General features: G+C 40.8%; 1 protein-coding gene across 3 annotated transcripts in view; it reads left to right on the forward strand.

The window, feature by feature from the left end:
- Positions 1 to 15,937, forward strand: part of MBOAT2 (membrane bound glycerophospholipid O-acyltransferase 2) — a 1,094,556-nt gene that overhangs the window by 982,468 nt on the left and 96,151 nt on the right. For all 3 annotated transcript variants that reach the window (XM_085610738.1, XM_085610736.1, XM_085610737.1), the window contains exon 8: positions 2,971 to 3,163. In XM_085610738.1, the coding sequence (XP_085466864.1) occupies positions 2,971 to 3,163 (193 nt within the window). The remainder of the gene's footprint in view (positions 1 to 2,970; positions 3,164 to 15,937) is intronic.

Raw genomic sequence — 15,937 nt, forward strand, 5'->3', positions numbered from 1 at the left:
ATGAGTATTCCCAATTTCAGAAATGTGCAAATATCTACTGTTTCTAAACTCTATATTTTGTTCCCATTTCAGAAATACATAGGTGTCTTTCATACCAATTTTTCCATGTACACATTTTTACAGAATAATTACTATATACCCGGTACATAATAAAAAAACATTGCAGCTCAGTTTTTGGCTCTGGGTTCGTCGGGTTCTTGGTGAACCTACAAGTCCTATATATCCCCACAACCAGTAATGTCCAGCGGATGTAATGGTATATTGCTTTCAAAGAGCTGTCCTAATTAGAAGAAGTTACAGGTGAAAACGTTGACACGAAAGGCTTTTTTTTCCAACCAATTTTCAATTTATCCTATATTCAACTGTTAGTTTCTATAAAAAAACCTTGATGGATCTACACAAATGACCCCTTGCTGAATTCAGAACTTTGTCTTCTTCTCGAAAATGTATAGCTGTCCAGGATCCATTATTGCTTTTGTACCCATTTCTGCCATTAACTGGAAGGAGGTCAAAAGCACAAAAAATAGCAAAATGAGGCTATGTCCCAGAAAAAGGCCAAAACTGTGTAAAAAATGTTGGGTTTCTGACAAAAGTCTGGTATCCCCGAAAAGCTGGGAAAATGGTGATTTCAACCCCACAAACCCTTTTTTGATAACATTTGCAGGGAAAAACCCAGATGCTTTCATTTGCAGCCCGTTTTTCCAATTTTTCCGAAAAAAAACAAAAATTTGCTGTATTTTGGCTCATTTCTGTGACCCCTCTAGGAGAATCCACAAACCCTGAGTACCTTTAGAATCCCCATGATGTTGGAAGAAAAGGATGCAAATTTGGCGTGGATACCTTATGTGGTCAAAAAGTTACAGGGGTCTCAGCGCGCACTACCCCAAATAGCCAAAAAAGGGCGTGGCACAGGAGGGGAAAAGGCCTGGCAGCGAAGGGGTTAAGGTTTTCAGGAGATAAAGGAGGAGGGGTTATATTTCTGGGATATGGAAGAACGGTAATAAGTAGCCTAGCTGACATTTTAAAACACTGAGGGGTAGCTTACTTCATTGTCTGTAAGCGACCTCATCATTTTTTGTTATTTCCAGTTGTGTGATTTTTGACCAATTTCAAGATGAACAAGATAAGTTGGTGATCTTTCTAGGTGTTAAGTGAATTTCTGATCAGCATGATGTCTGTATCAGTGCTGGTTGAAAGGCTGAGTCTGTCCTGCCAAATAAGAACATGTGGCCTACAAGTTACATAGACATCTTTAAAGGAGGTAAAATAATTTTCTGTGCTCTCTCATATTGCCACAGTAATGTTATAAAGCATCTCCCACCACTGTTTGCAAAATGGCATGCAGTCTAAACAAAATAACATAACATGCCAGATATTTAAAAAAAACTGTAAAAGGGTGAGATGGGTTTTGTTATGTCAATGTGTGTTGTGTTAACAAATTATGTAGTTTATGGATGTGTGCTAAATGCTGAAAGAGATTGAGATTCCACAGTAGTGTTTTTAATTCTATCTTTACCGAGAGAAATCCAGGACCTCTTACTGAGCACTGTAGACATATGGTCACGAAAATCCTGTTTTAGATCAGGTACTCTTAAAAAACTGTAGATCAAAAATACTGTTGAGTCTTTATATTACTACTGAGAATTGCCATTATTTGAGGCCTTGCTAACCTGCACACATGCTGCAGTGACAGCCCATATACAGGTGCAACGACCTTGAGAGGATTGGAGGTGGAGACCTCTAGCTTGGTCACATGAGTAATTGAGACACTAAGACAGGAGGAATCCATTGTCTCGCTGGTGAGAGCCGCAGAGTTAGACCTCATTTTTATGTCACAAGTCCTCTTGTGACCAAACTGCAGAGCCTTAAAGTATCCTTATGGGAACGTGACCGAAACATTGTCTATAACACGAGTTTGAATCCAGAAGAACTTGGGGGCCCCAGCCTTTTTCTGAGCCCTTCAACATTTTAAAATTCAGTGTGGGCATGTCACGCTCAGGCTGCGAGGACTGCTCCAGTCTAATTTATGTTTTAAATGTGGATTTGGGCATATCCCTTGTAGCTGTAGGAGGTTTTCTAGCTCTGTTGCTCCTTCTGTAGTAGTCCAGCTTTTTAGAGCAATGCAAAAACGCCTATAATGTTTATGCCTCTAATAGAAAATGACTCCGTAATTCAGGGCTATCAAAAGCTAGAGTGCTAACCCTGATGTGATCTGCCAACTTTCTTTCTTCTGTCCACGGTAGCCATGCTGCAAGTCGCCAGTCTAACCGAAGTGACATCAAAGTAAACATACTGTATATAATGATGTGCAGTGATTTGCATATGTGAATTATACCACACCTTGTTTATTTGTGTTTTTTGTGTACTGTAAAGTTAGAAAAATAAACTCCTTAGTAAGTCTACCAGGTGCATTATAGCCTGTGTGCAGGTTTGAGTCATGACGTGAGATCCCAGCAGCATCCAGGGGCCTCCAGGAGAATACTGTGGAACCCGATGTAACTGAGAAATACGGGTAGACAGAAATAACTGAATCTCTGTGTTTCAGTATAATTTTTAACACATTAAAATTATGCAGATAACCACAGTTTTACTTTTCTGTGCTCTCATTTACACAACTAGACAGTAAAGAACAGTTTTAAACATGTATAAACATGTTGACATGAACTGAACATTCCTAATTGGTTTCACATACAGTGTATTTAAAACTGGATATTCTTAAGTCAGTTGTAAATACTTTTTTAAGTTTTAAAAGGTACTGTTTTAAGCATTATGCAGTCATTGGAAAATGTTCACTCTTCTCAAACGTGTACACTGCTTTAAAAATAGGGAATAGAATACCCCCACCTCTAAATGTAACTGGAGCTCTGATTTCCACCCTTTTCAGAATAGGTAGCAAACATTCCATAGAATGATAAATACCTATTTTCTGTTCGATGATTTTACAGTGTGTTTTTGTATTCCGCTTTACAGGCAGCTGTAGCACACAAGCTCTTTGTCTGTGGATTCTCTTTGTTTACCTACATGACCGTGACACAGATATTACCCGTCGAATACAACGTTGATGACAATTTCACAGCAACAGCATCCGTAACGACGAGAGTTATTTACCTGTACCTTTCCCTCATGGCTGCGCGACCAAAGTACTATTTCGCTTGGACGTTGGGTAAGAATTCTAATCTTTTGTTTCTCTTGTTGGAGTTTGTGGGTTATTTTCTTCCTCATGAGGTAGAACTACCGATTCCCGCAACCTTATATCCAACCTATATTTTTCACATTTGACCTTACTCTTCAGCAACACGGATTTTATAGTAATAGAGCCATCATGTGGGCTCATAGTCTAAAGAAGTGACATAAATGAATGCTGCTCCCCAGATTGAATGTTTCCCCAGCAACCAAAATGTGCAGGCAGCCATCTTTTGCCGTACTTGGAGAGGGAGTGGTGAGGTGAACAATGTAGTGTCATTTACTGCTGCAATGACAATGCGGAAGTTCATGCTTGGGGCCTATCTCGGTTTGTACCCCAGTGTGTGTTTACTGAAAGGGCTTGTTCGCTTTATTAAGACATATATATTGATATCTAACCAGCAGAAGGAACTGTATATCGTGAGAGCAATTTTAGATAGAACATTTATATAGATTTATACATGGCTTAATAAATTCCCTTACCCCATTGAAATTGTAGTATCTGGCATTACAGAGTTTGTTTGACGTTTTAGTGTTCCAATCTTCACTGTCATTCTAAGGTGGGCAGAAGAGACGTATATGCATCACAGTGTCCACAATTAACCAAGCTCTTAAGCACTAATATTAATCTGCTTCTTCTGTTTTGCACAAAGGTCATTAATTGTATTGTGCCAGACAGACAAATGCAATAAATTGGTTCTTCAACGTTCCACGGTAAAAGAACTGTAAACCGAGCAATGGCAGTATTTTTATTTATTTTTGGCAAAGAAATACAATATGCAACAAGCATTTGCAATGCAAGAGGTCTCGCATTTAAGCGAGTTTGAGCTATTCCCATTGTAAATGGCAATGCCTTTTATTTATGTTTTGGCTTTTAAAACATAAATAAAAGGCATTGTCATTTACAATACTAATAGCTTAAACTCTCGCATATGCGAGACCTATTGCATTGCAATAAATGGCCTTGTTGACCGCTTGTTAGATTGTAAATATCAGAGGAAGAGACTGGCCTGTGACGTCTTCAAAGTACTGATAAATAGTGCAGTGAAGAAGATGTGTAAGTGTTGTATATTACACAGACACAAAGTGTGAAGTGAGAGTGTTATATGATCTGAGCTATAAACACTTACAAAGTGCTCCAACACCTTTCGCTGCCATTTCGATAACCCGCGAGATGATCTACGGGTGGTGGAGACAGTCGAAGTCATCTGTTGTTACTAGGAAATTGTCAATACATGGTATGGAGGGGTGAGGCCATTAAAGGATGAGGAAATTAGATCGGGGTCAGCCTGCTTGCTCTCCATAGGATAACCATGAAATGTTGTGCAAGATGGCTGTGACAAACCGGAGCACCTTTTCCTGGAGCTGGAAGCAGCAACGAAATTGGGAGGGGCGCTAAGAGGAGAATATTGCAATAATTAAGACTGCTGATCTAGTGTGCCCTTTGCGGCTCTTTACAGAGTGAAGGGCAAGGTGTGGGGTGGAATTTTTCAGATACAGAGGAGGTTGTAGCAGCCAGAGGCAGCAGTCAAGGAGCAAAGTATGAGACCGACCAAAGGTCCTGAGCTCGAAGCATGTCAGACCGCACCAACATTTATATTTTTCCTGCCAGACTCACTCATTTTCAACATATTGCCCTGCAGACATCAGATAAGGTAGCAGTTCCTGATGTGCACTACAGAGGCCATAGCCTTTTACCTGATGGAGGCAATCAAAGGGCCTCCTTTCTCGGGTGTATGTCCTCGCCCAGCAGAATTGCATGGAGGCTGCCCAGCAGTTCACAAGGTCTGGAGTACTGTTATATGCTATTCTATGTCAAGCCTCCTTCTCCTTGCTGCTCAGCCTGCATGCGTGTGATGTAGTTAGAATGTTGATGAATGCATGTTTTGAATGTGTGGGAGTTCAAGTGAGAGCGGCTGAGCAGCAGGATGGAGTTCCCAATGGGGCCTTCTTATCTTGTCATTTTATTTCAATAAACCTGATAACGACGCTAACGACCTCTGGATTCCTTACTACGCTAATACTTATTTCATTGCAAAAGTGGCGACGGGAGAGTCACGAAAGAACTCAGCGTGCATAATCCGAAGCATAACGATTTCTCACTGTCTTTCATTGACAAATCCTAAGGTACGTGGATATTGTGTTTTATGCTGTATAATAGTCGGAGGCAAAGATCGAGCCTCAATACCATGATGCGCACCGCGATCATTTGCTGTCATTTGCGCCCCATTTGGGAATGACTACATTTACATACGCGCTCTGCAATTATTTACCAACCAGCCTATTTCCAACCTGCGTATACCACTGCGGCCGTTTCATGGCGTATGTCAACCCGTTTTTGTTCAGCAGTTTAGAAATGTGATTGATATCAAGTAAACTTTTGTGAGGGAATCTCTTTTGAACGGAGGTGCGGTTTTTGACGGGACAACGGTAGCGGAACAACTGCATATTTCGCTTATGCTCACATGCTGGTTAATTTTAAAAGTAATTACCTGAAACTGTTTTCGAATGCAGTCCGCCTTCATTTTCAAAGAATCCAAGGCATTGTCCTTGTAGAATTACGTGACCTGTGCTGCCAGTCATAATTATTGCGCAAAACAGAAAGCCCGTCGAGGAGACGCTCTGTGTCATCACGTGTTATTGCCATCCGCGTCACCTTCTCCTAGCAACCACAACGCGTTGGGAGGAAACTATCGCGGATACTGCAAAACAAGTCTTCGCTGTGCATGAAACCAACTGTAACTGCTTCACCAGGCCCTACGATGTTTATTTCAATCGAATGGCACCTACGGTGACTATTTTATGCATTTAAATTGGAATTCCTTTTGCTTGATATGGACAACGGTGTCTACCTTAATTGTTTAAACTTATTTTTTTTTCTTGTTCTAATTATACATCATTGAACCTTAAACTTAGCAAACAACTTAAAAAGGTTTTCTAGCATTTGGGAACACCACAAAGCACTTTCTTAACTTCACCGCATTCAATTGACAACGGGTCTACTTTTATTGTGTTAATTTATTATTTTATTTTCATATTACATATATGGAAGCATCACAATACCCAACAATTTTAGACAGCGGTGTCTACTTTTGTTATTTTAGTTTATTATATTCCTTATTCTTGTGACATTATTCTAGTCTTTTCTTGTTCTTGATTATCTCTAGTATTAACGTTTTAATTAGTGTGCAGCCTGTAACCATGGAAACTAACACTGTGTTAGCGCCACCTATCTTTTTACAAAACCCTGGTTTGCCTCCCATGGCTTGGGAAGACTGGCAAGAATCTTTCGAAACCTATCTTGAAGCAATTGGTGGCAAGACCTTCTTGGCCTCGCGAAAATTAGCTCTTTTAAAACATAACTTAGGAGTTGAAGGAAGGAAGGTTTTAAAAACCTTACCCAAACCCGTAATAATAAACTCTTCCACCATTAATGTTGTAGGTGGTGAAGATGGTGGTAATTCCACCGACGAAGAAATTGTTTTTGACAGTTCCAAGGCAGAGCAATATGCCACTGATGAGTATTTAGAAGCTTTAAGAGCTTTAGAAGAGAATTACGGTAAGAAACCAGCATTGTCGTCGAAAGACACAATTTTTTTTCAAGAGCGCAGTTAGCTGGTGAAACCGTTGAACAGTATGTTGCAGTCTTAAGAACACTCGCTGCAACATGTAAGTTTAAAGATCTTCATGAGAAAATCATTAGAGATCAATTCATAAATAGAACCAACAATTCAAAAATTCAAGAAAGGTTACTGGATCTCAACAATCCATCGCTACAAAAAACCATCAGTGTAGCTAGAAGAATTGAAAATACTTCACGATATGTAAAAGAGTTGAAGAATGAGCACACCAATAACCCAAGTGATGTATGTGTTGTAGATAATCCACGTGGTCCTGGCATCAATGTCACATGTTTTAAATGTAACAAGACAGGACATTTCTCTAAAATGTGCAAAACTGGTGATCGTGAATTCTGGAAGTGTTCTGTAAATGTTGTTAATGACATTAGTGAATTACCTTTAAGTGATTGTGACAGTGAAATCGAGGTATTGGTTATTTGGGACAATGAGGTGAATGATGTGTCAGGCACATACCAACCACCCAAATGTGCTTTGTCTATTAACCAAGTCAATGTCTCCATGTTGGCTAATTCTTGTTCGCCTTTCACTATTATAGACCAAAACATGTGGATGTCCATTGGCAAAGGTAATCTCTTGCCATCTGATGTAGAACCCATAGGGTATTGTGGAAACAAACTTCCTGTATTAGGATATTTTGTTGGCAACATTTCATACAAAGGAAGAAATGCTCAAGCCAACATTTGACAAGTGTAGAGCTTTATTGGGATGGAAGGAACAGAAGAATTTAGGAATAATTCTCGATCCCAACCATCCCAATCTACTAACAGATGACTCTTCTATTTCTAAATGGAGCAAGAAATATCCTGAGCTGTTCAAGCCAAAATTAGGCTGTTTAAATAAATTTGAGCATCGCATTATATAAAAGTCCGATGCCCTTCCTGTAGTTCACAAGGTCCGCAATGTCCCTTTCGATTTAAGACCACAATTAAAGCAAGAACTAGACAGGTTATGTGAGGAGAGTATAATTGAACCTATTGAGTCGTCAGAATGGCTTAGTCCGGTGGTTTTGGCACGCAAACCCAATGGAAAATTGCGTATGTGTGTGGACTTAAGAGATCTAAATAAGAATATCTGGATAGGCTCCACCCTCTACTACGCATTAACGAGATGATTGCCTCTGTCAAGAACTCCAAATATTTCTCTTCTATAGATCTATCTAATGTATACCACTAGATAAAATTACACCCCACTTTGCAACACCTCACATCATTTATCACCCCTGAGGGTGCATTTCAATTTCTTAGGATGCCCTTTGGATTGGCTTCTGCTTCGGCAGTTTTTCAAAGACTCATGAGCAGCATTCTCAAGGGCATCAACAATATGCTTGTTTTTCAAGATGATGTGCTAGTGTGGGGGAAAGTTCTAACAACTCATGAGTCCATTTTAAATGAAGTCCTGATGAAACTACAACTTGCTGGTTTGACAGTTTCTGCTGATAAGTGTAAATTTGCTGTGACACAAATTGACTATTTAGGTCACACCTTGTCTGCAGAAGGGGTCAAGCCCAAAAAGAATTTACTTGATGCCATTAAGAACGCCCCGTCTCCTGTAGACAAGGAACAACTTCGTTCCTTTCTGGGGTTAGCGGAGTATTACTAGAAATTTGTAAATCACTTTGCGTCTAAGGTTCACTGCTTAAGACTTTTAATGAAAAAAGGAGTGAATTTTACATGGAGCCCTGAGTGTCAGTCAGCCTTCGACAGCTTGAAAAACGATATCAGCCAAACTGTAGCTCTCAGGCCGTACGATCCTCACAACAAATCTATCATTGTAGTGGATGCCAGTGCATACGGTCTGGGAGCTGTTTTAATGCAAAGGAAGGAAAACTGCGAATGGGTAGTAGCGTTTGCTTCTCGTACGCTCAAAGGTGCAGAAGCAACCTATTCTGTTATTGAAAAGGAAGCCCTTGCCTGTTTTTGGGGTATCAACCATTTTAGAACCTACATTTGGGGTACCAAGTTTGAATTAAGAACAGACCACAAACCATTAATAGATATTTGCACGACAAAAGGTGCTGGAAAAGCCACACCTAGAATCGCAAAGTGGTTGTATAGACTACAGGAATATGACTTTCAAGTGGTGTACGTACCTGGTCTTAAAAACGTCAATGCTTGAAGATCTGGATGAGGGCTGTTTAATAGCTTCAGTAGAAGAAGCTTGCAATGGTGCAATTAGCTTAGAGGAGTGTAAACAGGCCACTTTGGTTGATCCCGTATTACAACGAGTTGTTTTATGTTTAGCTGATCATTATAATCGTCAATTGTTTACTGATGAGGAATTATCGGAATACAAAATGATTTGGTTTGAATTATCCATTGAATCGGCGACAGGTATTGTTAGGAGAACAGATAAATTGGTAGTGCCATTGGGATTACGCTCTAGATTGTTGGAATTTTTGCACGAAGGACATTCTGGTATGTCTTGCATGAAAAGGAGGGCGAGATGTGATTTCTGGTGGCCTGGTATGGATAAAGATATTGACAGGTGTGTAAGGAACTGTGTTGCATGCATGTGTAGTGACAAATCACATATATCACAAGATACCACCATTACTCCCGCTGCATTTCCAGAAAAGACCGTGGCAAAAGCTAGCCATGGACATTTGTGGTCCGTTCAACACCAGCCACATAACTGGTAAATTTGCTTTTGTCTTAATGGATTATTATACCAAATGGCCTGTGGTGGCTTTTGTGAAGGAAATCAAGGCATCAAATGTTATCAATTTCTGTGAGGAAATTTTCCATAGGGAAGGTTATCCTGAGAGTATCACTACTGACAACGGTCCACAGTTTTTAGCTAATGAATGTCAAGGATACCTTAAAGAGCATGGCGTGAGACATACTGCTACTGCTGTTTACAATCCCAGGGAGAATGGTATGGTTGAGAGGTTCAACCGCGTATTGAAAGAATGTATACAGTTGGCTGAAACAGAGGGGGTAGATTGTAGGTCTTCTGTCAAGAAAATTTTATGGAATTATTGTAACACACCTCATTCTGCTACTCGAGAAACTCCTTTCAGTCTTCTCAAGGGGAGAATGGCATGCAGTAAAATCACACCAGCGTGGATGCGTAAGGAAACTGCGACTATCAATGTAAATATGCTCTGAGACATAATGACAAAATAAAAGGTCGTACACGTGAATTCAAAATTGGGGATTGGGTGAGGACTTCACTAGAGGGATTCCAAAAACTGGTATGTCCAGATGGTCCAAACCCAAAGAGGTGTTAAAGATCAGCGGTAATTGTGTGAGGTTAAATGATGGGCGATGGTGGAATCTCAGGAAGGTAACTTTATGTAATGATCTTGAACATAAGTTGTGGATAAGTAAGGAATGCTGCGTTAGTGCTCCAAATCCCAGTGATTCTAATCTTGCTGCAAATAAAAAAAATATTGAGGCGGATTCATCAATTACACACAACCCTGGAATCAGGAGATTATCTGGTCGCATTGTTTGTAAGCCTAGTTGGCAAAAAGATTATTATTGTACCTAATAATTCCATGTTCATTATCTTGCATTGTTAAAAAGAAACTGTTCTGATTTTGTGTATTTATCTTGCTATAGAGACCTATGATCATTTTATCATTTTTGACTTATTAATATTGTTTTTTTTATTTTGAAGAAGGGAGATGTATTATATGCTATTCTATGTCAAGCCTCCTTCTCCTTGCTGCTCATCCTGCATGCGTGTGATGTAGTTAGAATGTTGATGAATGCATGTTTTGAATGTGTGGGAGTTCGAGTGAGAGCGGCTGAGCAGCAGGACGGAGTTCCCAATGGGGCCTTCTTATCTTGTCATCTTATTTCAATAAACCTGATAACGACGCTAACGACCTCTGGATTCCTTACTACTCTAATACTTATTTCATTGCAAAAAGTACAGCATAGGCTGCTGTTTCCTGGCATGAGGTGTAAGGGGGGGAAGCATGAGGAGACAAGCGAAAGACAGTATTGTGCTCTCCAGTGTAAAGTTAGAAAAAAAATGTTTGCAACCTTTAACCGCAATCTTCAAAACATTTTTGGGGTCCGTGGTTTGCTCTTGCCGGAAACGTATCTATTTAACATACTGTCTCTCAAATGTACAACTGTTTTCAAATCCAGTTAATCGATAGCACTATCAGCTTTGGATTTTAATAGCAATACCGTGGCATAGGGCGAGAAGGCTGTATAGCTTAAAACTAGGCTAAGTGACAAGAGCCCGGAGCAAGCGTATGGCGGGTTCAGTGCGAAACATCATTCTGCAGCGGCGGCTGCTGTGACCGGATTGTACTCGCGACCCCTTGCAGGCAGGCCATGAGGAAGACGTGACTCACTCCAGGCATGTGTTTGCGGCATCGACCCCGATGAAGTCATTAAACAGCATTCGGCTTGGGCGATGTATGGCTTTTTAAGTACGCTTTCTAGCCCCCTTTTAAAAAAACAGCGTCCTGCATCCAGACTCTCACCTCCGTGTTGAGAAAGGACGCAGAGAGCAACCAGCAGCGCTGGCAACCGCAGCCCAGGAAGCACGACCCCCGCCATCAAGAATCAGTGGCAGAGTTCCTGAGGAAAGGAGGGGTTTGTGTGGGTGTATTCGTCGGGCGAAGCCTCCTTCCACCAGTTTGTGAAGCAGCCCCGGCGCAGGAAACAAAACTAAACAATTACAAGTTGTTCAGCATATATAATTTTTTAAAAACACAGCACATGTAGCATCTGAAACAAACGGCGCAGAGAATCGAAGCGAGGAGGTGGCTCAACATATAACGCTGCCGACTTTGGAGCTGGAGAACAGGGTTCGAGCCTGGGGTGGGATGTATCACGTAATCACATATAAATAAACGGAGATCTCGGAGGGGAGTGGGGAGAGACAAATAAACCAAGGGGAGTCACAAAGAGCGCATCAACAAGTTGCAAAATAACATAACAGCCATTATGAGTATTTAAGCTACTGCAATGTTAAACGACCATTCACAAATGGTAAAAAAAAGTGCTTACCCAGTAATGAAAAGACCCTGTGTAACGCCCCAAGTAAAAGATCCAGTCCGGGTGGGCGGACCAAAAGAAGACAGGGCGGTAACAAGGAGGGACTAACGAGCCTCATTTACAATGGAAAGCCAGCGTTTAACATGAACGAGGACGCAAGCCAATGGAAAGAAGGGGTGGGGCTTCCACTCCACTTCTGAAATATCCAGATTACAAGAAGCCTTGCAGAGCAAGCAGCGCATGTGCGCTGCAACACAGGTCTGCGAGACCTAAAAGCACTATCAATTTGGAATGCATGTACATGGGTAATAGAGAACAGCCACAGCAGCAATCCCTCAGGATCAATGTAAAAACATTTGTAAAAAATCTCTCCAACTCAAATAATAGCTATACGTCTATTTTGAAAATATAACCATATTTCTCCAAACATCAGCTTTTGAGTTCTGAAAATACATCCATTTCGTTCTTAATACATGCTTTTTAAGTTTGGCATACAAATAATACTTCAACTAAGCAAAGGCTTTTATGTTTGTTAGGCTGAGCTGTTCACAGGTAGCTGGAGAGCTATTGGTAGCTCACGAGCTATAGCGGAACCTGAATGGTGGTTTGTCGGTTTGATACTTGTCTACATGCCAACCCGCCTGATTTAGTAAGATAAAAGCAGTTAAATCAGCCCCACACGATGCAAGTCTTGTCCTTGTACCTGATTCCTATGTCAGCAGTGTGTGTACAGTATAGTGTTGGCATCCTCTTTAAAAACTAATCTGAAATAACATTTTGCACTAGTTTTAAATACGGTTTGTGGCTGGGTGCACCACATTTTAGGACAACTTTTTTTAGTGGTCACATGCAGGATACCTAATCATTAATATGCAAGTTAAAACTGGCGCGTTCCTCAAAATGTAATACTCGCAAACTACTCCAGAAATTGTGCAGTTTTAAGGTATCAGCTTCAAAACTCAAGAACAGGTGGCAGAAAACTCAACACTATAAACACGTTTAAATATGCGGTCTTTCTTGTTTCTCTTTAAAAGAAAATTACAGTAAAACCTTCCTACTACATTCCAAGAAAGATAAGGGATCGCGGGCTCTTACTCAAGAGAGGTATGCTGAACTATCCCCCCGAGGCCATATATGTGGAATGCACATACATGCCAATGTTTTCGAGCACGCAGAGATAGATGTTATGCAGAACCCGCCGAGCTTCTCCGCAGCCTTCTTTGCATCGAATGCTATTTAAGATGCGGGTTAAAGAAGAGTAGTATAAGGCATGTGCGCCATAATCATAATATAATATGCTCACATTCCGTTTCATACAAAAACACAGCATGTAATGTAAACAGAAAATTATCACAAACAAAACATCTATATTAATTTTGCAAAAAAAATGCAATGCAGATTTGTATGACAAATTAAGCCGAGGCGGCGGATAGAAAGTAGTACCCCGAGCAGTGGTTATAACGGTATTTTGCAGCAAGATTCAGTGATAGACAAGCAAAACTACAGTGTTAAGGAGCCACCACCCACTTAAAGGAGGGAGGCAGGGAAGCAAAGTCACAACCGACAGGTGTTTTCAATGCACCCACTTCTAAACTATTTAACAAATAAGCAATGACCACGCAACTGGCTGAGGTCCTCTGCAGTACTCGCTCACACCCGCCCAAAAGCATACAATGCAATAATACATGCACCCGTTCAATTACCCGCAGCAAAAAGTTTCCCAGCCGAAGACAAAGCGGAGTATGAAATAAATAGTTGCTTTTTTTACATCACTGTCCTAGGCGGATCAAAAATGTATAACTTTAAAATTCGTAGCGGGCGCCTTTACCTTTAACGAACATGCTCTAGCTATTGCGCAAAGGCAGCCGCTTGTTTATATTTGCATCGCGCTTTCACTTCAAGTGCAAGCTCGATGCAAAAATAAACACGGGGCTGCCACTGCCAAAGCTATTGAAAAAACATAGTGCTGCTTACCGACATGAAAAACCATGCAGTCCAGGCACAGCACCCCTGTCACTTAAGTGCGCTCCTTTTCAGGAAGCTTTGCACATGAGATCAAGCAGAATGTAGTCACTCACAAGGCATTCAGCCAATGAATGAAGTGCGCTGGCCCATTGCCTAAAGCGGTAAGTGAGTGGAAACAAAATGAGATTGTTCCTTGAACATACTAAAGAAAGAAGTGAGGGGACTGAAGCCCCTGTATGTATATATGTTTGTATGTAATTTGTTATGAATGTTTTGTAGAACAAAAGCCCAGAGAGGCAGCTAAAGGGAGCTAATGTGTATTTTATCCCATTGACTAGTTCGTGTTAGCTTGATTCACTCCCTTGGTTGTTCAGACAAAAATGGCCAAGGCCGTTGCTTAAAGAGGACATTCCTTGCTGATGGTTTCTGAAGTTTGAACTGAGATGTAGTGCTGAATACCTGTGACTCTTTTGATGGTTCCACCTTTTTCAGGAAAGAAGTCACTGTAGCAATGCAACACATCAAAACTAACAGGCACAACTACGTGTCGATGAGGTCCTTACATCCAAGAAATCATTGTCTAGAATTATTATCAGAAAGCAGCTATGTGGCCCATTTTCAGAGCCAGCATAGACTTTCATATCTGGCCAGTGCTCTAGTCAGCAGATTCAGAGGTTGTGGGGTTGTGGGGGAAGGGAGGGTGCTTGTTATAATACTGTTCCTGACTTAAAGAGAATGAGTCTCCCATCTCCCCCATACCAAATCAGAGTGCTCCAGCCAGGTACAGAGTTCCAATTTTCTTTTAAGAGCAGGGGGACGTTACAGAAGACATGGCTTCACTATAAAATTGACACTGCCATTTATATTGAAACCGGATATTAATCCATCCTAAATCATGCTGGCCACTTAGCTCCGTAGCATAAATTCCAAATATTTGCTGTTTCCTACAAGATTGTCTTCACTGATTAAATGAATGCAGTGTTTATAAGTTTTTGGCCCTCATTACAAGTTAAGGGCCAAATCCTAATAGGTGTGCAAACTAGAGTTTACACAGGGATTGGGATTACGAGTTGTGTGATAACTTTCACATTCGTGTAGTTTCCCCCTGATAGAATCCGACTGAAATGTATTGTTGGAAACGGCCTGGAAACAAAGTCGAAACCTGCTGCGTTTGTTTGTGTTGAAAACTGACTCTGAGTGTTATGCTTCATTCTCCTGTTGAAAACTCGTAATAGTAGGTATTCACCACACATGGTAAATACCTCACTCCGAGTAAATCTTTATCATATGCTACAGATACCCCACTTCATTCTAACTAACTTTTATTGAGATCCTAAGACTTTTCCTTTCCCCTGCGCATTTTTAGGTTTTGCCTAGACACCACATGCGCTGTCTCTGCAAGATATTGTATTTACATACGGTGGGCTTACAGCCCACTCATAGCGTATTATTGTTTAGCTTCAGCGTCACTCTCATTTGCTTTACTCCCGTTTGTCATGGCATGCGTGGGTCATATCCTCTTCTTCCGTTTGGCCCTCTCCTAGAGCATGGACCAAGTAATTGTGTCCTTCCACTTCTCCTGTTTTTGGAGCTACTTTCTTGTGGGGTTTAAACACTCCATATGAGTGAATCCATCATAGGGGAATGCACTTCTTATTAACTGTGGTTTCTTTTTTCTTTGATATTTAAGTGTGTTTTAACTGTATGAATTTTTGTATGAAACTTTTATGATTGCCTCTGACATTCGAATAAAGATTTTATTGAATTGAGTGCTTGTGTGTTCAGTCCATCTCCCATTTCCGTTTCTATTTACCCTACCCGCCCCTTCCGTATTGATTCTTGTACCTCTCTGCCCAAGAGTGTGAGCAATCAGCTCATCCGTGACAGCGAATAGGTCCATAGTTATGGCACTGAATACGCATATCCTTGTACTGTAAATTATGACTGTGAACTGTGATTCTGCGTGCTTTACAAATAAAAAAGGCTGCAACATTATTTCTTCTCCTCAAAATACCATTTACCGAGTACAACATTGTATCTGCTGCATTATTTTGCTTTGTCCAGCATACAGTGCTCACCAGTGCAGTGCTTCTGTGAAATTTTTGCAAAATCCATGAGAGTGACTTCTTAATTCTGCAGCACTCTACTCTATGCCACAGCACCCTATGCCACTTAACTCTGCATGCT

The sequence above is a fragment of the Triturus cristatus genome, chromosome 6 (genome assembly GCF_964204655.1).
Source record: "Triturus cristatus chromosome 6, aTriCri1.1, whole genome shotgun sequence".
NCBI classification, from domain to species: domain Eukaryota; kingdom Metazoa; phylum Chordata; class Amphibia; order Caudata; family Salamandridae; genus Triturus; species Triturus cristatus.